A 27,781-nucleotide genomic window follows, 5' to 3' on the forward strand; every position below is an offset into this window, starting at 1 on the left:
GGTAAATATTATAAATATAACTATGTTAAACGGTAACAAATTGGATTGTTTAAGTAGCAATGTTTTTATATGTAACCGTAGAAACGAATGTAAACAAGTAACCCTTATTGTGTGTGGAAAGGCAATTAAGACCTCTACTAGTCTAGTTTTCGATAGTTATAAGTCAGTTAAAACAACAATAATTATTGACAACGTTAACTAGCTGATGTTTTATTCATCATTGAGATTATATTGTGCAAAAATACAGGCGGTGCATTTGCTTGTCTTGTACATTCAGAGAAAGGAACACACATGGGACTTATACAAAAAGCAGCCCACATTCAATAAGTTGCCGTTGAGCAAATGAAGCAGAATTGGGCAATAAATTAGCTACACAAAAGCTTAAATTCAACTTAAAAATTAATACTTTCACTTATGCAGCTTATGACTATGAATTCAATTTGAATTTAATGAAAATGTGATTAATACAAGCTGGTCTTCTTCATAATACGCAGAAACTCCTCCTGATTGACTTCGCCATCGTTGTCCAGATCGGCCTCATCGATCATTTCCCGCAACTCCTCGTCCGTTAGGGTTTCGCCGAGTTCACGAGCGACTCGTTTCAGATTTTTAAATGAGATCTTGCCCGTTTCGTCGTCATCGAACAAGCGAAACGCTTTCAAAATCTCCTCTTTGGTATCCTTTTCGGCCATTTTCATGGTCATCAGATGTAGAAAGTCATTGAACGCAATGCGACCGCTGCCATCCTTATCGATTTCTGCTATCATCCGTTTGATTTCCTCCTTTTTGGGCTCGAAACCCAAGGCGCGTATGGCCACCTTCAGCTCCTTGACCTCAATGTAGCCGGTACACTCGTTGTCAAATAAATCAAACGCCTCCTTAATATCCGATTTCTGTGCCTCGGTTAGCTCAAATTTGGGTCCAGACTTTTTGCGTCCTTGTTGCGTGCCGCGTTTGGTATTTGGCGCCGTTGCCGCCGCCGTCACTGCAGCTGGAGCCGCAGCTACGTTGACTGCAGTTACGTTTGGCTCCATATTTGTTTCTAAAATCTGATAAGTTTAAATCAATTTCACAATCAAGTTTTTGTGGCTTCAATTGGCCGTCAATAAACGTAATTTCATAACACACGCAAATGTCAAATGGAGACGTCACGCGGCCGCTTCGCTCGCTGCTCACCTTGACTTTGACGGGACTATGCGATGGGCTCGCTACGGCAACTGTAAATCGTGTATCCTTGCACTTGCGGCCGCGGCCAATTACGACGCCTACTCACAACTACTCGTTGGTCGGGTTAGGTTGCCTTGGGTTGGGGTAGGAGATGGCTTGTTGTTGGGTTTCGTGTTGCTGTTTTTGTTGTTGTTGTTGTTGTTGTTGTTGCTATGGTACTATAAATAAACAGCTGCAATATCCGTCGCGGCTGCTCGTGTTACTCTGCGCTACGCAACCTGTTTGTTTTCACCTGCCTGGCATCTGCCGTTAATATGCTTTGTTCCGGGACGCCACTTTTCTATATATATTACTTTACAACAATTATTTGTTTACCAGCAGCAGTAAGGGTAGCAGCTGCATACAGGTTGCCCCACAGCTATCGATACAATGTTGTGCGATAACAGTGTGGCGGCTAAACGATAGCAGCACGCGACACGCGTTTGCCCAATTTTAGTACATTTCAAAACCGGTGCTTTAAATAACGGTTTTTCAAATGCATAACAACCGAACAAACTAATAAGACAGCCCTTAGATAAAATGACTAAGTGTACATGTATATATACATATATATGAACGTCTGCACGTGTGTATGTGATATATATAATGCACATCTGAAATTAACGTTAAAATAATGTCCCAATATGCAATTTTCAAAAATGTAAGTAGAGATGTTCATATATGTCTCTATATATATAACTGACTGATTGGTGATAAACACGCAACCCGAGCTGCAAGTAGTTATTAGGCTAAAATGTTGTCTCTTTTTACCTTATGTTATTAAAACTTTGGAAATTTCATGCACAAGGATGGAAAAATGGAAAAGAAACGAAACGGCTGCAAATTGATTTTCAAAGAACTTTGCTTGAATTAATTTGAAGGATTTTGCACACCTTTCGCAAAATCCGACCCTTTTGGATGGCGAATGCCTACAAAATCCTACAAAAAATTAAATGATTCGCCCTCCCACCATAAAATGTATTTTGGATAGCTCTACATTTTCATATATATTAATAAATAAAAAGAACGTAACCTGGACTATATTCCAGTTCAATAGATTATTAAATGAAATTAATATGCCTTATTAGATTTGCAAATTACCAAAAAATACCTATAATTATATTTAATATATATTAATCAAAATTAGCATAAAAGAGTCATCATCGATAGGTTATTGACTGAGTTATTGACGTGAAATTCTTTGTAATAGCACATTCTGTCTAAGAGAAAGTCCAGCCCATTTATCATACGTTGCCACTTAATACTATGCTCACAGAAATATGCAAACGAAGTAACCAATAGACAAGCTATACGTTTATTAATTACGTCCGTTGATTTTGCATGACAGATGAAGCAGAAGAACTGGACCAGTTTCTGTTGGACATTGACATCGGTAGCTTCTCCAGTAGCTTGGCCGTATTGTGTACACCATTTGCCGGTTTTCGGATTTTTTGTTTTTATTTCCATATTCGCGCAGAGATTTTACACGCAAACCATCAAAAAAAAAAAAAAAAAAGAAGACACGAAAGAAACTTAACGCTTTTGTTTTGATTTTTTTGTACGCATAAATTATATGTCTTCTCGGCTTTGCCAACTGGGAAGCTATTACAATTATGTCAAAGAGTTTGACATTATAGAGCATTTATGTTAAGTAAAGGGTCGTTCATTCAGAATATTGTATATTTGTATATATTGTATATATCAAAAATATAATGTGAAATCAATCAATATATATATATATATAGATATATAAAACAAGATTATGAAAATACGCTTACCAAAAATATTCGAAGACCGTATTGTCTTTTTTTTTTTTAAATATATAAATTTTTCTAAATGTTCCTGTAAATTCTAAAATTCCTGGAAAATGTAAAAATTGTATAAGTACATATTGTGCATATTAGAAAATATATTGGCTAATTAAACTATTTTGAGTAAAAATATATTAAGATTTATGTAAATTTAAACAACAAAATATGAGAATATGCTGCCTTAAATTTCTGATCTGTTCATTTTTTATCCTTTGAAAGAGTATTTGCAGTGCGACGATTTGCAGCAAACTTTCCTTTCCTGTTACCTTAACATTGGAGAACGTTGCTGTGGGCGTTCTGTTTTTTTTTTTTTTTTTTTTGCATTTTTGCCGCACGCTACGCATGCGTATAAATAGGAGCGTCCTCAGTGCGATGGCCAACAGTTTCGTTTCGGGCGCGCATGCGCAGAGGTTCTCGCAGCAGCAAAAAAAAAAAAAGAAAAAAAAGAAATACCGTTGGCTCCCTCGGAATATACCCACACCCCATTTTGGATAGGCCGTTGAGTAAGTGAGTGAATAATGAGTCAGGAGAAGTGAGAAATGTGCCGGAGAACGCAGACACTTTCTATATAAACATTTGTGGTGTGTGTTTAATTGTGTCGTTTGTTGTTCCAACAGTAAATGGACATCGAAATGCATATAAAGTGGAATTTTTGTCTGTGTACGTGAAGTGCATAGAAAATTTTTGTCAGTGTGTTGTGCTGCGACCAGTCTTATGGCTTTTTAATAGTCGAACATAAAATGGCCAAGCATTTTATATGGCACAGGTCTTTTGTTCTGCTGATTCTGATGCAGATTTATTTTTGCAAAAAATCGAAGTATATTTAAATATATATATACAAGCTGAAAGCAACACGCAGCCAAATTGCTTCAAAGTTGCGGCCTTTCTCTGTTGCACAATCTCCCGTTTTGCCACATCTTAGGCATGCAGACAGGATCAGTTTGGGTTCTTGGCGTTCAATGAACCCTCACGCAAATGAAAACCTGCCCGGCTCTGTGGCGGCGGTCAGCTTAAACAAAATTTAATCGCAAAACTTGCCCAACATCTTTTCACAAAGCACCCGCAGGTTACATTTCTTTTGATTACCATACCTAATACAATCCATATTACGCGTCTTTTCGTTATCGTTTATTTGCCGCCAGCATTCAGAGAACAGGAATAAAATCAATAGCAAAAAAATATGAAGAATAAAAAAAAAAAAAAACCGGTCAACAGCGAAAAGCTCTTAACCCAATTCTGAAAACGGATTTGCATATTAGCCAAAAACAATAATGTTAGCAATAGAGAACCAATTTAAATGAGCCGAAGCGGGATCGAGAGAGACAGGGAAAGGCGGTTAATTATCTAAAAGCTATGAGTGTAAATATTGAAACATAAAACTGACAAAGATAAACGAATCAAATACTATATAGACCGTAAATTCCCCTTGAGGCCAGTTTCTTTGTGTGAGGATTTCAATATCAATTACGCTAGTTTACAACATTTTCGCTCCAACTCAACTTGAAAGCGTATATATGAAGATAGCAAAGCTTTTAGAATCAGATAAAATTTCGTACGTCAATATCAAAGCCACAAATCAATTTATAACCCAGCGGCAAATTCAAACACTTGAACTTAATGTCAACTGAACAGAGCGATTTATGAAATTAATTAAACATTTCGTTTTTGGCAATTAAATGATGCATCGAACAAAACAAGTTCCTTATCTTTTGGTTTCAATTTATAACAATTTTCAAATAACTGTGGGAAAGTAAGCCAGTTTCAGGAACTCAGAGCTGAAACACATGCTACATATATACATATATGACATTTCGTGTGCTCGGAGCCTAGGTCAGGTTACAGCGGGCATATTAAAATAAATAAATATATACATATATATATATATATATATATATATATATCTGTAGACATTTATCACTTACAATCAATAGGCATTTCAATAAGTTCCGGGCGCAAAACATTGAAAAATAAACAATTACTTCCCAATTTGTTAGCCAAAAAAAAAAAAAAAAAAAAAGAACGAAGCCTCCACCCAATCTCATTAAAATGGGCGACGCATAGCCGCACGTAATATGAGAGGACAACGCTGACGCGATAATGCGTGCGTCTGCCTTAATAAATCATTTGTACGGCCGATTTAATGGGAAATATGTTTAAATGCAAGCGAAAATAAAAATGATAATTATATTTTCGGGGAAACTCACGGTACATTCATGCCTCATGCTCAAGAATGCATCAACAATCAGCTAAAGTCTGGGCACACTGATTAATATTTTAACAGTGCATTTGCATTTCAAGTTTATATATTAATTAAACACAATAATAAATATAATAATAAATAGCTATATAAAATAATCAAAATAACATAGAAAGAAATTAAATTTTCAATAAAAATTACGGTACATTCATGCTTCTAATCAATAAATACATCAAGAATCAGCCAAGGTCTGGCCACACTGATTCAAATTTGAAAAGTGCTTGCATTTCAAGCTTTATTAATTATTATTTTAAATGGTTTTTTTGCAGTTGAGGAAAAGCTTAAATAGAAGCTTAGGAAGAGCAACAAAGGAGAGACTATATAATGCGTAGAAGAGCTACGCCATGCAGGCTGCTGGTAAGTCTCAATCAATCATAATCATGATTGACATCATAATCATCATCAATCATTATGACTTTAATTTTTAGCTGAATATCTTTGCTAGCTTTACAAAATTCATTCGCGCTAGCGGAATATGTGAAAAATGTATAGATTCAACTTTTGTTTGCCACATCGAAATGTATATATAGATTAGCAGAGTATAGAAATAGCATCGAATTGAAGGAGATATATCCACCCAAATAAAGTATTCATATACTTAATCAGCATTAGCAGCTGATATTATTAACTGCGCATTCCTATATAGATGCTATCCATTGGAAATGATTGACTTAGAAAATATAGAAGTGTATCTGTTAGGGTATTTTATATTCGGCATGCTGAATATAACAAAGTTTCTCTGGTTATGCTACATTAAATATGAATTCATTGAATTTCGCACAGTTGTTATGCCTGTGGACAACGGCGGCGACGGGCCACATTCGCATCGAGGCACCCGAGGTGCATGTGGCGCCCAGCTACAAGCCGGCGTTTGTTCGTGCCGCGGTGGAGAGCATGCCGCTGGAGGATGAGCCTGGTGCACTGAGTCGCTTCAGCATACGACCCACATTTGGTGAGACATTTCTACCGTTGCGCAGCGCCGTGGAAAGCGTGCCCAGCATAAATGAACGAAACGTTGCGCAACTGCGTGAATCGTCGCCGTTGCGATCCTTTGTGCGGGATTCCGTGGAGGCACAGCCCAGCGATTACGATGAGGACGACGAGCCAGAGCAGTTTGGAGCGCCAGCCAGCTTTGTGCGCGATGTGCCGGAGGAGATGCAACAGGAAAAGCTCACCCACACGCTGGTGCAACCAGATCCCTGGACGGTGTCCGACAAATATGCCGCCTTCATTGCACCCAGCGCAAATGATAATTATCAGCCGCAGCCCTATCGCTCCGGCTCGCCGCATCAGCAGCTGCTGAAGTCTGTGGATCTGGAGCAACTGGAGCACATCGATGAGCTGGACAGCTTTACGGAGCAGCAGTTCTATGGTGCTCTAGCCCTAGCAGATCTCTCGGAAAATGGCGTCGCCTACGGTGCGCTATCGCAGGCGAAAGCGACGACGGACAAGAAGAACTACAATATGGCTCCCAAGGTGCTCTGCTATATGTCCAACTGGGCGTTCTATCGCAAGGCGGATGGTCATTTTGTGCCCGAGCAACTGGATCCGAAGCTATGCTCAGCGATTGTCTATTCCTTTGCCTCTCTCGATCCGGATCACTTGACCATGCGTGAATTCGATCCCTGGGTCGATATTGAGAATCAGTACTACAAGCGCGTGGTTGCCCTGGGCGTGCCCGTGCTCATTGCCATGGGCGGCTGGACGGATTCCAGTGGCGACAAGTATTCCCGCCTGGTCAGCGATGAGATTAAGCGCAAGGTGTTCGCGTCCAGTGCCGCGGGTTTCCTGCAGCGGCATGGTTTCAGTGGCATTCACTTGGACTGGAACTATCCCAAGTGCTGGCAAAGCGATTGCTCCAAGGGACCGGCCAGCGACAGGCCCAACCTGACCAAGCTGCTGCGTGAAGTGCGCTCAGAGCTAAACCGCGTAAATCCCAAGATGCAAATAGGCGTAGCCATTTCCGGCTACAAGGAGATCATCAGCGAGGCCTACGAGCTAGCTGCACTCTCCGACATCGTCGACTATATGACTGTGATGAGCTATGACTATCACGGCGCCTGGGAGCGCCAAACTGGGCACGTGAGTCCGCTCTATGGTCGGCCGCAGGACAAGTATCCGCAGTATAACACAGACTTCACCATGCAGCTGCTGGTGAAAATGGGCGCCCGTCGCGAAAAGCTGATCATGAGCATACCCTTCTATGGCCAAAGCTTTACGCTCGAGCAGAGCAGTCAGCGTCTGGTGGGCGAGGGTGTTGCCGCCAGCGGTCCCGGCGAGGCCGGTGAGCTTACCAAACAGCCCGGCATGTTGGCCTACTATGAGATCTGTCAGCGCATACGCAAGCAGAAGTGGCAGACGGGCCGAGACGTGGATCGCAAGTCGGGACCCTATGCCATGCTGCGGGATCAGTGGGTGGGCTATGAGGATGCGGCCAGTGTGGAGGCCAAGGCGCGCTATGCGGCCAACAATGATTTTGGTGGCATCGCCGCATGGACCGTGGATCTGGATGACTATCAGAATCGTTGCTGCAGCGAATCCTTTCCGCTGCTCAAGGCTGTCAATCGGGCCTTGGGTCGTCTTAATACTGAGCCGCCTACGCGCAACAACTGCGAGCGTCCACCACAGCCGATTACGCCAGTACCACCGCAAATGACCACCATAAGCAGCGATGGCTCATCGGGCGGCAGTCACAGTGATCACACAACATCCTGGCCCACCTGGGATCAAACCAGCACAACCCGTAGACCCAGCACTAGCACCAGCACAACAACCCGAAGGCCCACCACCAGCAGCACCACGCCCGCCTGGTGGACCAGCACCACCAAAACTACCACTCCCGCCTGGTGGACCAGCACAGCCGCAACAACAACGAAACGTCCTGCGAAACCCAAGCCTAAGCCCACGCAGACAACCGCTCGTCCGGCTCACACCACCTTACCAGTCCCAGCACTGGTTTATCCAGTGGTTCAGCCTTCTAACTGTGAGGCTGGCGAATTCTATCCAGATACAAAGAATTGTAACGCGTATTACCACTGCATTGTACCGGGTGAACTGCGTCAGCAATTCTGCCCCGGCGGCCTGCACTGGAACAGCGAGGTCAAAAGCTGTGATTGGCCCGCCTCCGCGCAGTGTTCGGTGAAGAAGCAGCAGACGAGCACGAGCAGCAGTTTACCCACCAGCACCAGAAGCACCACCCAACGACCCATCACCACCACGAGCACGAGAACCAGCACCAGCACCAGCACCAGCAAGAAACCGAGGAGAACGACGACGACATCAGCCAAGCCCAGTCGCAAGCCCACACAGAAACCCATTCAGCAACCGCTGCCCGGAAGCAGCACCAAGAAACCACATCGCACCACGCGACGTCCTAGACCGCCCACCTCATCGCGCTGCAACGAGGGTGAATACTACACGCACCGGAACTGTGGCAAGTACTACATCTGCGTAAATGGAGCGCTTGTGCCGAGCGAATGTGGCGGCGAGCTGCACTGGGATGGCATCCGGAAGATATGCGATTGGCCGCAGAATGTGCAGTGTGTCACCAGCAAGAAATATCTGCGCATTGTCCAGTCCAAGGCAAGCGAGGAGGATCCCTGCAATGGCGAAGAACGTGTGCCATATCCCGGCGACTGCTCCAAGTATTTGTTCTGTCTGTGGAATCGCCTGCAGGCAGCTGACTGTCCGCCGGGCTTGCACTATAATGAAGCGCTGGGCAACTGCGATTGGCCACTCGCTGCGCAGTGCAAAGAGGATGCGGGTGGCTCGGCCAGCTCCGGCAGCTCCGGCAGCTCTGGCAGCTCAAAGCCTAAGCCCCCGGCTGCAGCCAAGCCCGTGCCCACCACGCAGCGACCCTCGACGACGCCCAGACCCACTTACCCCACAGACAAGCCACAGCTCCAGCCACTGGATGGCTACTACAAGGTTGTATGTTATTTCACCAACTGGGCCTGGTATCGCAAGGGCCTGGGTCGCTACACACCCGACGACATTAACACGGATCTGTGCACCCATGTGGTCTACGGCTTTGCAGTTTTGGATTACACAGAGCTAACGCTACGCACCCACGACTCTTGGGCGGACATTGATAACAATTTCTATACGCGCGTCAGTGGGTTGAAGAGCAAGGGCGTCAAAGTCAGTCTGGCCCTGGGCGGCTGGAACGACTCCCAGGGCGACAAATATAGTCGACTGGTGCGCAACGCAGCGGCTCGTGCCAAATTCATACGTCACGCTCTGGACTTTATTGAGAAATACGGATTTGAGGGTCTCGATCTGGACTGGGAGTATCCGGTGTGCTGGCAAACCGAGTGCAACAAGGGCTTCGCCGATGAAAAGGAAGGATTTACTGCCTGGGTAAAGGAACTATCGGAGGCATTCAAGCCACGCGGTCTGTTGCTATCAACTGCAGTCTCACCCAGCAAGAAGATCATTGATGCAGGCTATGATGTACCATTGTTAGCCCGCTATTTCGACTGGATTGCTGTCATGACCTACGACTTCCATGGACAGTGGGACAAGAAGACAGGTCATGTGGCGCCTTTGTATCATCATCCCGATGATGATTTCGATTACTTCAATGCGGTAAATCATTTTCGACATCTGTATTTCATGAATCTAATCAGAGCCCTTTTCCTTGCAGAACTTCTCACTCAATTATTGGATTGAGCAAGGTGCTCCTTCTCGCAAGATTGTGATGGGCATGCCGCTATATGGTCAATCTTTTACGTTGGAGAATGCCAACAACAATGGACTGAATGCCAAGGCCCCAGGACCTGGTCAGGCGGGCGAGTTCACCAAAGCTGCAGGCTTCTTGGCCTATTATGAGGTGGGTCTTCGCGGAAAACTTTTCTTACTTGAACAGTAGCTACCACTATTTGCACTTCAACAGATCTGCGAGCGCGTCAAGCATCAGGGCTGGGAAGTAGTTCAAGATGAACGTGGTCGCATGGGTCCGTATGCCCGGAAGGGTACCCAATGGGTATCCTATGATGATCCCGCAATGATCCGCAAGAAATCACAATTGGTGCGAGCCCTGAATCTGGGCGGTGGCATGGTCTGGGCTTTGGATCTTGATGATTTCCGGAATCGATGCGGCGATGGCGTGCATCCATTGCTGCGTGAGATTCATGCTGTGCTCAAGGATCCGCCAAGCGGTTATGAGCCGACGCGTAAGTCTCTAAAGACTTTTACAAGAATGCTTAAATTATATGCTGTCTGTTAATCTGCACAGCTGGCCTAACCCCGGCGGAAGTGGAATCAGTGGAAGAGCAAGCCATTTCGGGGGAGGCTGGAACAGCATCTGTAGAAAGCGAAGCCGGGCAATCTTCAACGGGATCAACTGGCCAAGGAAGCAGCGAGTCCGAAGAAGGTGAAGGCGAAGGCGGTGAGGAGCAAGAAGAGGTGGCTGTAATGCAGCACCCGGAGCCGGAATATTCTACTCCACAAGAGACAGGCAACAATGAGGAGGGAGAAGGCAACAACGAACCAGAATCTTCACAAGAAAACGAAGTCGAAGAGATTGATTTTGAAATGGAAGCCGGTTATCCCGTAGCTGGTTCCGGCTCTGAAACCGGCAACGACTACAAGGTGGTATGCTATTTCACCAACTGGGCGTGGTATCGTCAGGGTGGGGGCAAGTATCTGCCCGAGGATATCGATGCCGAGCTATGCACGCACATAGTCTACGGCTTTGCCGTGCTAAATCGTGATAAGCTTACAATACAACCACATGACTCCTGGGCGGATTTGGACAACAAGTTCTATGAGCGCGTGGTGGGCTACAGGAAAAAGGGTGTGAAGATAACCGTAGCCATAGGCGGTTGGAACGATTCGGCGGGTGACAAGTACGCGCGTTTGGTAAGAAGCGCTGCGGCACGTGCAAGATTCATACGCCACGTGTTGGACTTTATCGAGCAGTACGGTTTCGATGGTCTAGACCTGGACTGGGAGTATCCGGTGTGCTGGCAGGTGGACTGCAAGAAGGGCACTGCCGACGAGAAGCAAGGATTCACAGATCTGGTGCGTGAACTCTCGCAGGCATTTAAGCCAAAGGGACTACTACTCTCCGCTGCCGTTTCGCCCAACAAGAAGGTCGTCGACGCCGGCTACAATGTCCCTGAACTTTCACGCTACTTTGATTGGATTGCGGTGATGGCCTACGATTACCATGGTCAGTGGGACAAGCATACGGGTCATGTGGCACCCATGTACGATCACCCCGAAGGCACGGCGACCTTCAACGCCAACTTCTCCATAAACTATTGGCTGGAAAGTGGAGCCGAGCGTAAGAAACTTATCATGGGCATGCCCATGTACGGTCAATCCTTCTCACTGGCCCAGGCCAGCGATCATCAGCTGAATGCGCCCACTTACGGCGGCGGCGAGGCGGGCGAGGCTACGCGCGCCAGAGGTTTCCTAGCCTACTATGAGATCTGCTCCTACATTCAACGTCGCGGCTGGAATGTAGTGCGCGATGCACGTGGTCGCATGGGCCCCTACGCCTTCTCGCGGGATCAATGGGTCTCCTTTGACGATGCGCCAATGATCCGACACAAGAGCGAATATGTGCGCGCCATGGGCTTGGGCGGCGCAATGATATGGGCTCTGGACTTGGATGATTTCAAAAATGATTGCGGCTGCGAGTCGTATCCGCTGCTCAAGACAATTAATCGCGTGCTCCGTGGCTATCCGGGACCGCATCCCAGATGCACGCTGGAGCAGAGCGAAAAGACCATGGGTAAGTGGAAGGAAAGTAAAACTGAGATCTAAATAAAATGTCCGATTGCAGTTGCTGGCGACAAGGGCACCATAGAATCACCAAGACCCACCGTTAACACCGTGACTCCGGCTAGCATAGTTGCAACCTCATCTAGGCCTGATCCGAGTCAGCCACTGGACTGCGCTGGACGCAACTATGCGTCGCACGAGCGTGACTGCAACAAGTACTACATATGCCAATACGGCGAATTTATTGAGCAACGGTTAGTCGAAAATTGAACTTGATTAAAATTCCTTAACTAAAATCGTGTCTCATCTCTTTCAGCTGCCCCGCTGGTCTACACTGGAACGAGAACTACTGCGACTGGCCAAACAATGCGCATTGTACGGTTCGCGCGGACCAGACCACCCAGCCGCCGGTGGTGCATCGGCCGAAGCCAACCAGCACCACGGAGAGCAGCGTATCCGCCACAAAGCCCACAAAGAAACCCTTCACACCACCCAATAAGAAGCCCATAGCGCGCCCGAAACCAACACCAGCTCCACCGCTGGGCAGCAACGAGAACTACAAGGTCGTCTGCTACTTTACGAACTGGGCGTGGTATCGGCCCGGCCAAGGCAAATATGTGCCCGAGGATATCGACGAGAATCTCTGCACACACATTGTCTACGGCTTTGCGGTGCTCAACAGCAACACGCTGACCATCAAGACGCACGATTCCTGGGCAGACATCGACAATCGCTTCTACGAGCGCGTTGTAGAGTACAAGAAGAAGGGCTTGCGTGTAACAGTCGCAATTGGAGGCTGGAATGATTCGTTGGGCAGCAAATATGCGCGCCTGGTGCTCGATCCGCAGGCACGGGCGCGCTTCATCGAGAGCATTTTGGTGTTTGTTGAGAAATATGGCTTTGAGGGCTTGGATCTGGACTGGGAGTATCCGGTGTGCTGGCAGGTGGACTGTGCCAAGGGCTCGCCAGCGGAGAAGCAAGGATTTGCGGCACTTGTGCGAGAATTATCGGATGCATTCCGGCCACGCGGATTGCTGCTCTCCGCCGCCGTCTCACCCAGCAAAACCGTCATCGATGCGGGCTACGATGTGCCGCAGCTGGCACGCTACTTCGACTGGATAGCCGTGATGACCTACGATTTCCACGGCCACTGGGACAAGCAGACCGGCCATGTGGCGCCCCTGTATTATGTGGAAGGCGATACGAATCCCTACTTCAATGGCAACTATAGCATACACTATTGGTTGGATCAGGGCACACCGCCCAGCAAGCTGATCATGGGCATGCCCCTGTACGGCCAGTCCTTCACGCTGGCCGATCAGAACGCACGATCCATTAACGACAAATCCATTGGACCTGGCCAGGCGGGCACCTATACACGCGCCGGTGGCTTTTTGGCATACTATGAAATTTGCGAGAAGGTCAGCGCTGGCGGCTGGACGGTGGTGCGCGACGAGGAGGGTCGCATTGGACCCTTCGCATACAGCGGCAATCAATGGGTATCCTACGACGATGTGGCGGACATACGACGCAAGGCGCAATTTGTGCGCGGCCTGCGTCTGGGCGGCGGCATGGTCTGGGCCCTGGATTTGGATGATTTCCGTGGTCGCTGCGGCTGCGGCAAGCATCCATTGCTGCGCACTCTCAATCAAGAGCTGCGCGGCATTCCCGGACAGCGCGCCAACGATTGCACATAGTAATGTTTATAATTATCATGTGTCCTATATGCCAATTCCTTTTGCTGCTGACTAGGCTCGCAATCTGTTCTTAAGATTTTTGCCAATTAGTTGTAAGCACACACACACACACACACACTCGCAAAACAAGAAAATAAAACTAATATAAACAAAACACTCAAATTAAATTTCGGCCATGTTTACAAACTATATTCTAACCAGGGTCGCATTCGTAACGTTCATTGGTTTAATTTTTGCGCTGGTATTTTTTAGCGCGTATTTTTAAGGTGACCATTTTGTTTTTTCTTCAAGTAATACCAAAACAGTGCAACGCACGATACGACGAGTCGTTCGATTTGTAACACTTTACATGCGATGTGCTTCTCTAAAACATATCGATAACAAATGTTCCCTAAAGAAATAAATAAATAATAAAATCAGCTAATTTACAAAGCAAAGATTGGTCGAATGCAAAAAACTACTAACAGCCCGGAAGAATTACAAAAGTAATTAGAGGCTGTTGTAATCTCTTAGGGTAATTGATTTTATTTTACAATTATTAATATATTTATTTGTTAAAAGAATACACTCGATATACAATTTTGGGAATGCCCACAACACAATTAAAAACTTCAATTCGAGGTATAATGAATTTTCCGGAATATCAGTGTTGCTATCATGCCCATTTTTGTTCAATAAATTGCCGACCAAAATTGTATACTTTTTTTTCAAAATTTACTGTATTAAGATTTATTGGCAATGTTGTGGTTAAAATGTGCCTAAATCGTAACGTGTGGTGGCCAACAAACGCAAAACGTTATCCAACGTGCGCGAGCGTTTCGAACAGCTGTTGAGGTCTGGAATCGCCAGAGCGCAAAGAAAATAGAAGAAAAGAAAAAAACACAACAAAAAAAAAAAACACAAAAGTGCCAGCCGAAACTTTTGCGGAGAGCGCGAGAGAAGTTGTTGGCCAAAGCTTTTTAGCCTGTCGTCATCGTGAACCCTAAGGGTCGTCGTCGTCGTCGTCGTCGTCGTCGTCGTTGTTGCCGTTGCCGTCGTCGTCGTCGTCTCAGTCGAACGGGCAACGAAGTTGCATACGCAACAAATTTTCTGGTCAGCGGGTCGCGGCTGCTGTTTGTCGTGTTTTGTTTTTGGTTCGTGGCAACGGCAGAGGCCAAAGCGTAGCTTGTGTTTTTGTTTATGTACACAGAGTCGCATTGATACACACGGGTATACACGCACACACCCTAACGCACACAATCAAAAGCATAACGCCCCACACCTCTGCGCGAGTGTTCTGTGACGTCACAAATTTGATCGCGCCTGCCAAATTGAATACGAACAACAACAACAACAACAACAACAAAGATGACACACTGTCGCGGCACCTTTAGGCATTTGGTGCGCCATTGCCATTTGCAGTCCAAGCTGCCAGCGGTCATCGGCAGCTGCAACAGCCGCAGATTCACCCGCCTGGCCACATACAGCAACAGCAGCAGCAACAGCAGCAAATACATCAACAGCCTGCAGCAGCGTCTGGTGGCAAGTAGCCGTTGCTACTCCAAGTTTAGCACACACCTGAACAGCGAGCGGGCGATGGAGCTGCTGTGCAATCTGGACGAGGACGAGCGTCTCAATTTGCGCGATGCCATGTGCAAGCTGGAGGCGGATTTGGTGAAGAAACAGTTCGAAAGTAAGTGCATTTTGTTAGCGCTGAGCGGGTATCTGAACTAAACAAACAGACTTGATCGACTAGCTGCTACCCTGTATTGAAATAGGTGACTTGATCTATTTTGCTGTGGAAATTTGCTTTATAATAACCTTTTCATACAAATTGAATAGCCTAAAGGGCGTACGTAAAAACTAAATACTAGTGGCTTGGGGTCCTGCTCGGTTTTTCATAGTTCCTGCCTGCCTTTGGCTAATTAATTACATCAGACCACGCTTGGAGGCCTCCGTCTTGAAGCACATGCTGTAGGCCTCGGCTGCCTCGCAGTGATCCTCCGGCACGCTGATGGCCGCACAGGCGTCGCCGATCTCCAGGGCCAGCTTTAGCTTGGCAGGATCATTGCCCGTATATTGTTTGGCCTTTTCGCGGCCGGCTTCCGTGTCCAGTTTACCATTCTCGCCCAGCACATTGAACTTTTTCATAACACAGGCGCGCAGGCATTTCGACTCGTAGGTGGCGGCCGGTTCATGTTTCATGGCGCTCTGCACATCCGCATCGGAGGCTCCAACCTCGCCCTTGCACAGCTCGGCCGTCTCCAGGAACTTGGCCATGGCGGCCTTCTCGTCAAAGGCTTTGGTCAAAGCAGCGCCCAGCAGGGCGACCAATGCCACAGTGAATACGAAACGTTGCATGTTTGTTGTTAACGTGGCTAATTTGCAAATTGAACTGTTGACATTTCCAGTCAAATGTTGAGCATTTTATAGCTCCCAGCTGTAGTTCGTCAGCTGTGAAATTATAGACTTCGATCCGTTTAGCAACTTAACAATGTGTACAATTAATTGTCCAGTCTTTAATTGCTATTATTAAGCCTTTTCGATACCCAACTCTCAATTATAAGCGACGAGCAGCGTCGAGTGCGAGGCCGCGCAACGCCGAGCAGCCGCCATTCTCACTCAATAGCTTTAAAGTAACTGCTGTCCATATGTTCTGTGGCAGCCACACAGCTTTTGGTGCGTACGTGACTCCTGGCGAAGACATAAAACCAAATGAGCGCACAGATTTACGCTCACACTGTGCAACATAAGGCGTGCCGCATAATTTATACATCGGACGCAAATCTTTGGCAGGCTAATCGATGGCAACATTGAACTGTTAGCAACAGTGTGATTCATTTTAACTGTGTGTGCAACATTTTATGTTAAACTGTTAACAGCACTAATTTCGAGCAGCAAATGTTGCCGCCATGAGCGTAGAATATAAAGAGCATCGATTTGAGCTAAGCTCTGGAAATGGCTTTAAGAGAACTATTCCTAGGACAGTTTTGCAACATGCATATCAATCGCTTTGTTGGCAACATCAAGTATTTGTTGCTAAACATGCTGCGATCACAAATTAAGGCTTATACCTCGTACGTTGCTGAATGAAAAATGTTGCTAGTGCATATTTGCAACATGCTTTAATGTTTGGCAACAAATGTTTTTGCTAAGCATGTTGCGAGCACAAAGTTAGGCTTATGTTGTTGAGCCTGAAACAATTGCTCTTCATGTTCTTATTTTATCTTTATTTTTTGTGCTCACCAAGAAGCTCTTTAAATATGCGCATTTAATCATGCATTGTATTTATCTACATATTTGTAGACACACACGCGTTTGTTTGTTTGCAGCACACAGCATAGCATAGCATATACATATGTATGTACATAGCTCACAATTCAGGTAACGCATTTCGGTCCCGTTTTCGTTTTGGTGGGCTGCTCATTAATATTTCAACAGGCAGCAACAAAATTTTGCGCCGCCTGCAGCTGGTTGAAACTTGCCGAAACTGCTTTACGCACTAGGCGCAATGCCAGCGTCGACGCCGACGTCACAGCTAGCGCAACAGCTTTTAGTTTGGCTGCCGCCCTTGCGAATGGACTCTTTTTTTTTTGCTTGATAACTTTGTTGATAAGTTTGTTGCAGCTTAAATTCTGGTATTACTCTTCAATGCAGACAAATTGGCTTAAAAACAACAAAAACTTCTCTTAACAACACTTGCCAACAATATCCAATGTTTCAACTAATCAGCAGAAGTTTCACGAGTTTCTTCACGTAACTTTTGCTTATTTTCTCTCTCTCTCTCTTTCCTTCGCTTTCTGATAAGAATTTGTTGAGTGATTTAACAAATATTTAAGCAACGCAAATGTTACATGAAAAAAGTACTTCATCGAGTTGTTGATAAAAGTTTGCATGGTGGGTACTTGACAATATACTTAAATAGAAATAGATAACAAGAAGCTGGCATTTTTTGATCAATTCTAAAATAATAAATAATACTAAAAGAAGAAGAATATTTTTAACAATACCAAAACAAACTTACATCCTATGGCTCAATAGCAAAGAAGATTAGTTAAGAGAAGAGACGGGCTTGCTAAAAATGATTATGCTCGGAGAAAGAACCTTTATGCAAAGAGCGAACGTTGTTTGTGTGTGTGTGTTCAACAGTGGATACACGCCATTGGCTGTGCTGCGAGCACTGTGCATGGTGGGAGCGCGAGAGTTATATTAGCTAGGGTGTGAGTGTATTAGTGTGAATGCTGGCTTAGCGTAGACTCAAGCCTGGTGCGTCGATTTAGTCTGTGCGCGTCTGCCAAGCCGATCGGTCGTGTTCTCCTCGAGTGTGCGCAATTGAAAGTATAATGTTAAACAGCGGGAGTGAGCGAGAGGGCATTATAAAGCTATGCTTAAATAGCATCAGCTGCAGCTGGTGTACATACATATAAGGTAAAACTAAACCATTTCTAACAAAAAGCAAGCCAATGGAGCGTAGTTCATTAAAGCTTTCATTAATCTTAAATAATTTTGATAGAAAATTAAGTCCGTCAATGGATTTGTCTGTTTTATAATTTTCAACTTGATACTCAGTTCAAAATCAGCATCTCTTTTGTTTAGGGGTGGTTGCCTAAAGAGCTTTGATACTTGCATACAAAGCCGACTTAATCAAATTAGCGGTTGCTGAACACTCAAAATGCCAGCGGGCATATTTGGGAAAAACAACCGTTAAGTGGAATGTCGCACAATATTTGCATGGCAACAACACAAAACCCTGATAAAACAGAAGGAGGCAATTCGTTTGCTGTTAGGTACGCACACACACACATACACACGCACACACATTTACGGTTAAAGCCCAAGTACTTGCCTACTTGCCTGTCCTGGGCAGATTAAATGATGTTCACTGTTATGTACGAAAAAGTCGGTGAGCCTTGAAGCAAGCAGCAGCTGCTCAAGCAAGTGAAGCCCCAACCAACACCAAGGCCCAGGCCTCTCTTGCCCTCTCTCGCTCTCTCTCGCTTTCACTTGCTGTGCGTATCTAGATTCTATTGGGCGTTATTTGACCTCATTTGTATTGCATTGCATTGTTGGCTCAACACATGAGCTTGAATTTAAAAATTACATTTGCCTGGAACTACATTTATCACAATCACCAAAGCTTATTTCCGAGGGAGTTGAAAGTACCTCCCCCCCACCCAACACACACACACACACTCACACACACCCCATTTGATTGCTGCATCTTTTATAAGCCGAGTGCTGGAGCAATAGAGATTTATGGATATATACGTAGCATTTGACTAACCGAAAAATAAACTGACGCAGCACAACAAATGCAGAACTTTGCACTGTAAAAGCAACAAAAACATTAAGAATTGCGAGCCAAAAAATCAATACGACAATTTGCATACTAAAAACTTTAATACACGAAGCTTTAATACTCCTTTAAACTAAGAATTGTTAAGCTTAGAAATTCATTAGGATTTTGCAGGAAAATTAAATAAAAATTGTTTCTAAATCATATTTTATGCAACATTTTTCAGAATTAGTTACTTGTACTGATGTATACTTACGACAAATATGTACAGAGCTTTAATATAATTCATACTTTTATGTAAAAAGATTTTGTTGCCATGTTAAATGAACCTCGAAGCAGCCTAATGCATATTGCTTTACATTTAGCATATTTAATGCCGAAGACTTCAAACAGTTTCTTTTATCAACCGGAAACGGAAAAGTTACAGCAAAGAGCTGTATGGCAAATGAAGCAGCTCATCAAATATTATGCCCCCTCAAAAATGTAAGTCGAGTGGCTGTCAACTTTTCTGACAGCACTGCAGAAGTCGTGCAGCCCCCCGCCCCCTTTCCAACACTGTGGCCTTAATGTAAATTACTCAACACTAAATGAGTCAATCGTGGCAGAGCGTGGCAAAATACGAAGCAGAGCGATGCCTTCTGCAATTTGAATTAATTTGCTGATGCTTTTTTTTTTTTTCTTGTCTGTAAAAGCACGTGCCGATGTGTTTGACAGGGTCTTGAGTTGGCACCTGAGCACGCAAGCGATGCCAGAGAGTTTCCGGGCCAGGCAACAGGCGATACAGCAACAGCTGCTCTGTATGTGTATGCGTATGCATATGTGTGTATGTATATGTGTATGTGTGTATGCCCTTAAAAGTCATAAAACAAAGCAACGCATCGCTCGCACAAAGCTTCACAGGCAGAAAAACGGAGTGTGAAGGCAATAGAACAAAGCAACAGACGAAAGACAAAACGTAAAGAGAGCAACAGCACAAAAGGCAGAGCGATAAATTGAAAACTGTTCCCGTTAAGCTTTGCAAGCTGACGCAGTGGCCCTCAGCCCGGGCAGGTATACATGACTAAATGCGTTCACATCTACGCACAAATACATGCGAAGGCAAGTACACACACACACACACACATACATACAAAAGGCTTACAATGTTTTTATGTTATATTTTGCTAAACTTCTGGATTGTAACACAGGATTGCTTAAGCTTACAGAAATATAAAAAAAAAATTGTATTAAGCAAAAATTCCAAGAACTTTCAAGGGTTACAAATATATCTTAAGCTTAATTCAAGTAGACTTTAATACACATTTGATTATAATTTATTGATAACAAGAAATCATCTCAGCTTTCCTATTCTTGCAATTCAAGTATACTAATTAAGAATTCGCTGCAGGACTGCGATTTCATTTTTAAATCTTAAAGAATTTAAATTTAAATTTTAAATCAATCGAAATAGCTTGAAATTTGGAAAATGGACTTTAAAATGGTTTATTGGAAACGGCAGCTCGAAAAGACGCCTCATAATCAATTCCAAAAAATATAGTTAGACGAATACAATCTCGACTTCTTATAGCTTCAGAAATGTTTAAGCACAGAGCTTGATTAACTAAGCAGGTTCGGCAGGCATTTATAATATCCATTTGTTGTGCTGTAATTCTCAAAGTGTTTTCACAAGAAATGCCTGCGGCTTGCAAATTATAATCTGAAAGAAACTTGCGCCAGCTTAAAAACTGTTGTGGTAAAGTAAATTAATTGCAGCTTTTTGTCGTGACAAACAGTTTTTTTTTTTTGGCCTTGCACGGACTTTGGTGAAATTTGTGTAGTGTGCTTTTGGGCTGACCTCAGACATGCACACGTTCGTTATGCAAGTTGAACTTTTTGAACTTCTTGACAATGAAAAGATATATATATATATATGCACAGTTAGGCCAATTTAAATGCTAAACAGCAGCAGCCCGCAAACCCGCCAATAAACTATGTTAAATGTTATGCAAATATCTACACACACACACACACATACATTCAGACACACGCTTACCCATACATGCACACTTTTGCGGGCAAACACGCTCACGTTTTCCTGTTGCTTTTTTCATGGCTTTCGATTGCTTTGGCCATGATAGCAAATCGAGCTGTCTTTTGTGTAAGTTTAAGAATAGACTAAAGGGACAGATAAAAAAAAAAACAAAACGCATTAAAAGAAGTCAGGCCAAGTGCCACTCTCAGTTCTCAGCTCGAGTACAAATCGAGCTGCGAGTGTTGCCTGCTTTTTGGAAACGCTGCGCAGCAAATCAAATGTGTGTGTGTGTGTGTGTGTGTGTGTGTGTGTGTGTGTGTGTGTGTACGCACATATGACACACAATGCGCGAGCTCGCGCAAAAAGGATGTGTCAAGGTCAGCTGATTGCCTTTGTGGCCTCTATAAAAATACCCACACCTAATATAGTTGCATTGGGTATATTTCCGGGGCATATATAGATGCCAATTACTTTTTGCAACATAAATACCAAATTAGCTTCTTGTCTTTCGAAGCCTTTTGAAATTATAAAGATACTATGTGATATGCCGACTATCGTAGAGCATAGACAAAAGGATATGAGGATATGATATTTCGATACAAAATGCCCTGAACATTTTATTCAAATGTACCTATAAACATTTAGAGGAAATCAAAAAAGACTGCACATTATAAATATCCAATCTGACTAATGCACATGTTTAAAATAAAGTATGCAATACAATTTAAATATAATTCATATTATATTACATTCTAAATGTTGAACGTAAACTGGTTAGGGTATTTAGATAGTCAAGCAAGTCTCTTAGAAAAGTTCTTCGCATGTTTAATGGCATGTTTTTCTGATTCGCTGAATCAAGTGAGAATCTCATGTCTAACGCTTAACCGACAGCTAAACAACATAATTGCCCTGCAAATTGCTCAGTCAAGTCTAGCGGGATGTTTATTTTTATGAGCAACGTACGTGTCTACCACATATGTGTGTGTGTGTGGATGTATTTAACTGATGTGTGACAGGAGTCTAATGGCGAAATAGGCCCCTGTGACACACTGATAATGCCCCGTGTTTAGGTTAAAAAAGGGTAGATTAGTATCTACGAAATATGAAATATGTTAAACTCAAATAAAATAAGATATTTAGCAACCCAGAGCAAAGTTATAAGATTCATTAACGCATTTTATGTAAATTTATGTTTTAAATATTGAAAAAAAATATTTAATGTTAAATTTAAATTTGCCGTTATCTCTGTTTAATTCGATTAAAAAGTACAATCTGAATGTAACTTTAAAATGAATAATTCTTGTTCATATCGCAATCCTAATTAATAATTTATGTACATTCAATTGTGGGCTCGAGATTAACAGGGTGCCCGCACTACTCATAACTATTTAATAAGCTTGTTAACAGTTATGAGTGTTATTTGTGTTGCACTTACCCACAACGTTGGACTGTTTATAGAGTATTGCAGCCTGCCTTTAAGCGAAAACATGCATTTAACTTTCTGTCACACATTTTTAATGGCTCCCGTTGTGATTACTCTGAGAGCGAAGCTGTAAATTAATTGAGCACTTTGGGGTAGGTGGCAACACTGGGAATAATGATAATTATGATGACAGTTAGGGGCACCATTTTGTCTGGCTGTTGACATTCACTTGTAAGGGTAATTATAATACGTTCCTAATGGTTATGTGCTGGGCAAACTAACGGCACCCAAAGTGGCGCTAAAATGCGTCGCTTACACAACTAAACACACACACACACAGAGACGCGCACACAGGCTATGCACACATAAAACTGGCAGGCAAACACATATTTACGCTCACACGGCTGCAAAGGCGTGACTGCGTTTGCGACGCGTGAAAATATGCAGCGTTTAATTAAAGGCAACGCAGGCCATTGCAAAACTTAATTTGGTGCAGCGTGAGAAATTCAGAAACACGCGTTTATACGTTTGCACTTTGCAGCCAAAACTCATGTAACTGTTAATAGATCAATTTTGCGTTACAGTGCTGCCAGATAAGTTAATCATACGCAAGTTTCTTGGCCTATCAACATTTGGTAAACCGATCAGTTCATATTTTAATAGAGAGTCACCACATCGTCGAAAATAAAAAATCGACGCTAACAAAGGTGGCAACGCATCAGTATTTATTTGCAAATAATTTGTCTGACTGTAATTGTTGTTCAGAGTTGTCTTTTATAAATAAATAAATGAAGCAAAATTGATGTCTTATCGTATAAACGAAGATGCATGCGCATACATACAACGCCGGGCACAGCCATTCAACGCGCTTGTTGCTTGACAAATGCAATTTTAATGCAATTCGCCAAGCGTAAATGGACGAGTGGCTGTGGGTTGAGTGGTTGTGGGGTAGGCGGGACGATTGATGTGAAATCTTTTATAAAGTGCGACACCTTTCAGCCTTTTAACATTTTAATTAGCTGTGTGTGCGCGCGAAAGCAAAATTACCTGCTACCTACATATATTATAAATATGTATATATTAATTTGAATAACTGGACAAACTTTTTTCCGACGAAGGTTATAAAAATTGCGTCATCGCAAAGTATTTATAAGCAGCTTACACCCTTAACCCTGGCTGAAAAAAAAAAATCATAACCTATAATTATTTAAATGACTCGGTTATTATCATGTTTTCAAACTTTAGTTTCTGATCATGAGCTCTGTAATTGGTTACTTAGTTATTATTTAGGTATTAGCATGTTCGCTTAAATGTAATTATGAGATTAATATTCAGTTGTGTACTCTCTCATATTAAATGACTATAATCTCTTCTTTTTTATTTGCATATGTAAACACTTCCTCCATGTTTTGATTTTTAACAACTGTTACACAACAATTACAATCTGTATTGTTAACAACACTGGATCCAAACAACCACACACCAATCACATGGCACAACACAACAACGATTTAACACACTGTCATCCAAACCAAAGGCCAACTAGCTGTTGGCAGTTGGCGGACGCGCTTCGGACGTCTTTCCAATAAGGTGGGCCAAGTGGATCCGACCGGTACATTTTGTGCGGTGCCCGATGAGTGGCTGAAAAAGAAACTGGGTAAACTCAAAAACCACAATAACTGATTAACTGTGTCGCAGTACCAAGAAAAAGAAGAAGAAGAATAACGTAGCATACCAATGCAATTTAAAACTAATCATCTTTTTATCTCTATTCTCTTCGCAGTGGAGGCGGCAGAACCGCCCACCGCTAGACAACTTTATAGCAGTAAGTACCAAAAATAAATAATTATTATTTTCCTATAGTTTTTAAATTAAATTGTTGCAGTTTTCTTTGTGAATGCCGTGCCATTTGTAGCCTTTGGATTTCTTGATAACTTCATTATGATCATGGCCGTAAGTAATCCTATTGATGCTGTGTTCCACTATCAGCATATAGCTTATATATAGGCTCGCCCCATCAACATTCTATACAAATATGGTATCATGACTTGCAGGGTGAATACATAGAAAGTTCATTAGGCCATTTCATAACGCTATCGACAATGGCCGCCGCAGGACTTGGGAATACCATAAGTGATATTATGGGCATTACCATGGCCACATATGTGGAGGAAGGCTGTCAGCTGTTGGGACTCAAGCAACCACGAATGACGCCCGCACAATTTGAATTGAAGTCAAGCAGGCGAGCCTCCAGTTGGGTAAGCAACTCGAATGAATGCTATGAATCGAATTATTAATAACATTTGCATGTCTTGTTGCAGGGACGCATTATGGGCATCACAGTCGGCTGCCTAATCGGCATGTGCCCCTTGTGGCTGATTAACGACGAACCGAAACCAACGGCTGAAAATTAGGTTTTCCACATTCAACATTTAACTAGTGAAACAGTCAATTCTATGGAGTTTCTGTTGAGATCGCAATCCGAATGCAAACTTTTGATTTTATTTCGAAATTGAACATTTTCTGCGGAGAAGATTCCCGTAACTTGAATATTTATATTGATTTCATTAAAGTTTACAACTATATTAAGTTCACGCGATGTAAAAAAAAACTAATGTGACACTCAAAGTACCTACTAATTAAATACTATTAACTCCGCCTAGTAACATTAAGATTCAATATCAATATTATGTAATTTCAAGTTTGCACTGATTCTGACTGCAACTAAAAACTCATCTGGTTTTGTTTTATAGGAGAAACGCAACAATTCTTTTGTATTCTCAGATATAAATATAATCTAGTGGTAAATATAAAACTGAAAATGTATCGTAGCTGCAAAAAGGTCCAACTGTAACACCAAAAATCAAAATAGAACGTTTCTGTAGTTAACTTGGCTGTTAAATGCAAGCCCAATATCAGTTGACATCATCATTTCGTTTGGCTAGCTTAATTTTAAAATAAAGCAAAGCCTGTTTCAACAGAATATAACGCCTACACACTTGACTATCCGACTTTGAAACACAACACACTGCAAAGTGCCTATTAAATGCTTTGACTATGCGCTCACTCGAAGCTATTCCACCCATGTTACATAAAAAAATATAAATCGGCTTTAAAAAATATTGAAACTCAGTAGCAAGAAATATACATTATGTACAATATCAAAGTCCAAGTTGTAGAGAGCTTAATAAATAAAGATATTAAATTGAAGCAAATTGTAATTAATTATCAATTTTATTAGTGTTGAAAAAATATAATTTATTTGTAGTCAAAATTTATTGACATTTTGAAAGAATTTTCGTTATAGATTAAAGTACAGAACGTGTTTGTAAAATTGCAGCTGGTGCCTTAAATCAATTTCGGCCACAACACCGGCCAGCGCACTAAGAACGACTGGTGAGACATGGCTTCGCTGAGCACCTGCCAAAAAATGGATGCATTCTGCGCTTGTTTCCAATTGTACGTCTTGTGGCCAAATGACATAGGATTGCGATGCTCCGTGTCATCGCTGTACTGCGACTTAATGTTGAGCCAATGCTGTGTGTTATCCTGTTGCGTGGAAGCGTGCGTGACATGAAAATTGGGCGGCAGCAGTGGATTGGGCGGTTGCTCCAAGCGTCGCCGACGTTCCAAATCAATCAGTCTTTCCTCGGCGCAAAATTGTTGCTCCAGATTCATTAGTTCCGCTTCCACATTCAAAGCACTGCAACTGTCGTTGGGCGCCGCAACTCGAATCGATAGATCGCCGCTGACAACGGGCGCTGCATCAGTGACATTCGTCGTTGTCATGGGAGTCGTCAGCGTTGTGTTAACCGTTGCCGTCGCATTCGTGTCTGTGCGACGATGCCAGAGCGTGCCGGGCACTTGGCTAGCAATGAAAAATGCCCCAGCGATTGTAAACACACTGGCCGCATAGCTTAACGCCAGCACAGCCAGGTTATTTAGCAAAAATCTCATTATTGTAAAGTTGGGCAACAGCTGCATCAGTTCGCTGTAAGTGAGCCAGCCGCGTCGCAAGCCCTCGCGCTGTGCCAGCGTTCGTTCCACGCTGCTGAGCTTATCAAAGAATTGCTCGTTCGATATGTATATGTTCCAGTCCTGTTAAGTAAAACTTGTATATTAATCGAATAATAGATAGAATTTGGGCAAACGTATTTACAATGGCGGTCAGAAACTCCAGTTCCATTTGCTTGAGTTTGTCCTCGCTCATGTTGCCTTCTTTAGCCCAGTCTTCCAAATAGAAATGCTCATCGTGGCCGGCATAAAATTTCGTTGAAATCATCTGTAAACAAAACAAGAAACACAAAACAAATTCATGACGTCACAGTTTTGGCATGACATGGCTGGCCGAAAATGAGTGCTAAAAATAACAGAGTTATATAAAAATTCATTTGATGCAATGTAGGCTGCAATGCGGCTGCAGCTTATCAGCAGCAGTGCCAACTGTTGTTTAATTAAAAATAAATGCCAAACAACAAAAACAACAAAATAGAATAAAATAGCGATCTGCCTCACCAACACACATGCTCATTTTATACTCATTTTGTTGTTTTAGAGCACTGTTCCTATTGCTGCCCATGCGTGTGTGTGTGTGTGTGTGTAAATACACTCATAAAATTAATGAAAATGTATGCGTTGTTGCGCGGAAGGTGGGTTATCAATCAACAGGTTTCGTCACGAGCTGCTGTGCGAGACCCAGACACTCACCAATGACACAACAAACAGTTCTTGTGGCGTGATTCTATAGCCATAGCCCGGATCAATGATGTTAAGACGATCCAAGTAAATCAGGGCCATTATAAGAGAGCATGGGGTTGCATGTGTTTTGCCTGCCGCAATAGAGCTCAAACGATGCAATGAGTGTCCCCGATGTGGCTCCGAGAACAGATCAGCTGCATACTCTGCAAAGGGCATGGAAACCTCCATATCTGCTTCCGTTGTGTCCACGCATCCATAGTAGAGCGTTTTTTGTATGCGGCTTATAAACTCGCCGTGCTGCATCACCTGCATATTGTAAATGGAATCAGTAATGCATGCTCTGCATGGACAGTCTCGACTTTTGCATCGATTACCTTTTTTGGCGAGGAGGAAACGAATTTACTTCGCCCCATCGAAAAATGTTCTGTGTTTTTCAGCGTGGAAATGAAATGCTTTTGTTGAGAAACGGCAATGTTGCCACATCGATTAAAACCAACTGTTTGGTCGTTTATACAAAACAACACAGCACAGCAGGGTTGTCATCGACAGTACAGACCACAAAGTAAAATTTAATTTATATGTGCGCACGTTGTTGTAATTTTCGAAAATAAAATTTTGAATTGTGACTGCATAATTATGTGCTGTCTCTGTGAAATTTGTCAAAAAATTAT

The 27,781-nt window shown here is 43.3% G+C and overlaps 5 protein-coding genes across 10 annotated transcripts; 2 read left to right on the top strand and 3 right to left on the bottom strand.

Moving 5' to 3' along the window:
* Positions 1-182: 182 nt before the first annotated feature.
* Positions 183-1,592, bottom strand: LOC6627748 (uncharacterized). Of its 2 annotated transcripts, none has more exons than XM_002051266.4 (2): positions 1,177-1,592; positions 183-1,042 (listed from the first exon to the last, which is right to left on the bottom strand). In XM_002051266.4, exon 2 carries the CDS (start codon positions 1,032-1,034, stop codon positions 462-464), a length of 573 nt encoding a protein of 190 aa, XP_002051302.1. In that variant the 5' UTR covers positions 1,035-1,042; positions 1,177-1,592; the 3' UTR covers positions 183-461. The 2 variants fall into 2 exon arrangements, with proteins under 2 accessions (XP_002051302.1, XP_015028164.1); XM_015172678.3 differs by having other exon boundaries at positions 183-1,049; positions 1,177-1,591.
* A 1,796-nt stretch (positions 1,593-3,388) lies between these two features.
* Cht10 (Chitinase 10) lies at positions 3,389-14,626 on the top strand. Of its 2 annotated transcripts, none has more exons than XM_032437637.2 (8): positions 3,389-3,520; positions 5,544-5,631; positions 6,058-9,861; positions 9,920-10,105; positions 10,169-10,448; positions 10,511-12,016; positions 12,068-12,260; positions 12,323-14,626. In XM_032437637.2, exons 2-8 carry the CDS (start codon positions 5,599-5,601, stop codon positions 13,701-13,703), a joined length of 7,383 nt encoding a protein of 2,460 aa, XP_032293528.1. In that variant the 5' UTR covers positions 3,389-3,520; positions 5,544-5,598; the 3' UTR covers positions 13,704-14,626. The 2 variants fall into 2 exon arrangements, with proteins under 2 accessions (XP_032293528.1, XP_070065204.1); XM_070209103.1 differs by having other exon boundaries at positions 3,392-3,524.
* Positions 14,406-26,348, top strand: LOC6627742 (transmembrane protein 65). Of its 4 annotated transcripts, none has more exons than XM_015172551.3 (6): positions 14,406-15,375; positions 23,950-24,069; positions 24,196-24,237; positions 24,298-24,365; positions 24,467-24,670; positions 24,734-26,348. In XM_015172551.3, exons 1-6 carry the CDS (start codon positions 15,051-15,053, stop codon positions 24,824-24,826), a joined length of 852 nt encoding a protein of 283 aa, XP_015028037.1. In that variant the 5' UTR covers positions 14,406-15,050; the 3' UTR covers positions 24,827-26,348. The 4 variants fall into 4 exon arrangements, with proteins under 4 accessions (XP_015028037.1, XP_015028038.1, XP_032293531.1 ...); XM_032437640.2 differs by lacking the exon at positions 14,406-15,375 and adding an exon at positions 19,871-20,076; XM_002051260.4 differs by lacking the exon at positions 14,406-15,375 and adding an exon at positions 23,312-23,360.
* Positions 15,472-16,094, bottom strand: Obp28a (Odorant-binding protein 28a). The gene has a single exon (XM_002051261.4). It carries the CDS (start codon positions 16,041-16,043, stop codon positions 15,612-15,614), a length of 432 nt encoding a protein of 143 aa, XP_002051297.1. The 5' UTR covers positions 16,044-16,094; the 3' UTR covers positions 15,472-15,611.
* Positions 25,628-27,730, bottom strand: LOC6627490 (protein CNPPD1). The gene is made up of 4 exons (XM_002051259.4): positions 27,485-27,730; positions 27,120-27,416; positions 26,572-26,694; positions 25,628-26,510 (listed from the first exon to the last, which is right to left on the bottom strand). Exons 1-4 carry the CDS (start codon positions 27,521-27,523, stop codon positions 25,761-25,763), a joined length of 1,209 nt encoding a protein of 402 aa, XP_002051295.2. The 5' UTR covers positions 27,524-27,730; the 3' UTR covers positions 25,628-25,760.
* Positions 27,731-27,781: the final 51 nt, after the last annotated feature.

This window comes from Drosophila virilis, chromosome 4 (assembly GCF_030788295.1).
Source record: "Drosophila virilis strain 15010-1051.87 chromosome 4, Dvir_AGI_RSII-ME, whole genome shotgun sequence".
NCBI classification, from domain to species: Eukaryota; Metazoa; Arthropoda; class Insecta; order Diptera; family Drosophilidae; genus Drosophila; species Drosophila virilis.

What these genes read in the sequence shown, in the direction of transcription:
- LOC6627748 (XM_002051266.4), bottom strand. Translation starts at nt 1,034, where the DNA reads ATGGAGCCAAACGTAACTGCAGTCAACGTAGCTGCGGCTCCAGCTGCA.
- Cht10 (XM_032437637.2), top strand. Translation starts at nt 5,599, where the DNA reads ATGCGTAGAAGAGCTACGCCATGCAGGCTGCTG. An exon ending in CTACGCCATGCAGGCTGCTG is followed by an intron (nt 5,632 to 6,057) that starts GTAAGTCTCAAT and finishes AATTTCGCACAG; the next exon opens with TTGTTATGCCTGTGGACAAC. An exon ending in GGCGAATTTATTGAGCAACG is followed by an intron (nt 12,261 to 12,322) that starts GTTAGTCGAAAA and finishes CATCTCTTTCAG; the next exon opens with CTGCCCCGCTGGTCTACACT.
- LOC6627742 (XM_015172551.3), top strand. Translation starts at nt 15,051, where the DNA reads ATGACACACTGTCGCGGCACCTTTAGGCATTTGGTGCGCCATTGCCAT. An exon ending in GTGGCTGAAAAAGAAACTGG is followed by an intron (nt 24,070 to 24,195) that starts GTAAACTCAAAA and finishes TTCTCTTCGCAG; the next exon opens with TGGAGGCGGCAGAACCGCCC. An exon ending in CGCTAGACAACTTTATAGCA is followed by an intron (nt 24,238 to 24,297) that starts GTAAGTACCAAA and finishes AAATTGTTGCAG; the next exon opens with TTTTCTTTGTGAATGCCGTG.
- Obp28a (XM_002051261.4), bottom strand. Translation starts at nt 16,043, where the DNA reads ATGCAACGTTTCGTATTCACTGTGGCATTGGTCGCCCTGCTGGGCGCT.
- LOC6627490 (XM_002051259.4), bottom strand. Translation starts at nt 27,523, where the DNA reads ATGGGGCGAAGTAAATTCGTTTCCTCCTCGCCAAAAAAG. An exon ending in AACTGTTTGTTGTGTCATTG is followed by an intron (nt 26,695 to 27,119) that starts GTGAGTGTCTGG and finishes TTTTGTTTACAG; the next exon opens with ATGATTTCAACGAAATTTTA. An exon ending in TGGAGTTTCTGACCGCCATT is followed by an intron (nt 26,511 to 26,571) that starts GTAAATACGTTT and finishes TTTACTTAACAG; the next exon opens with GACTGGAACATATACATATC.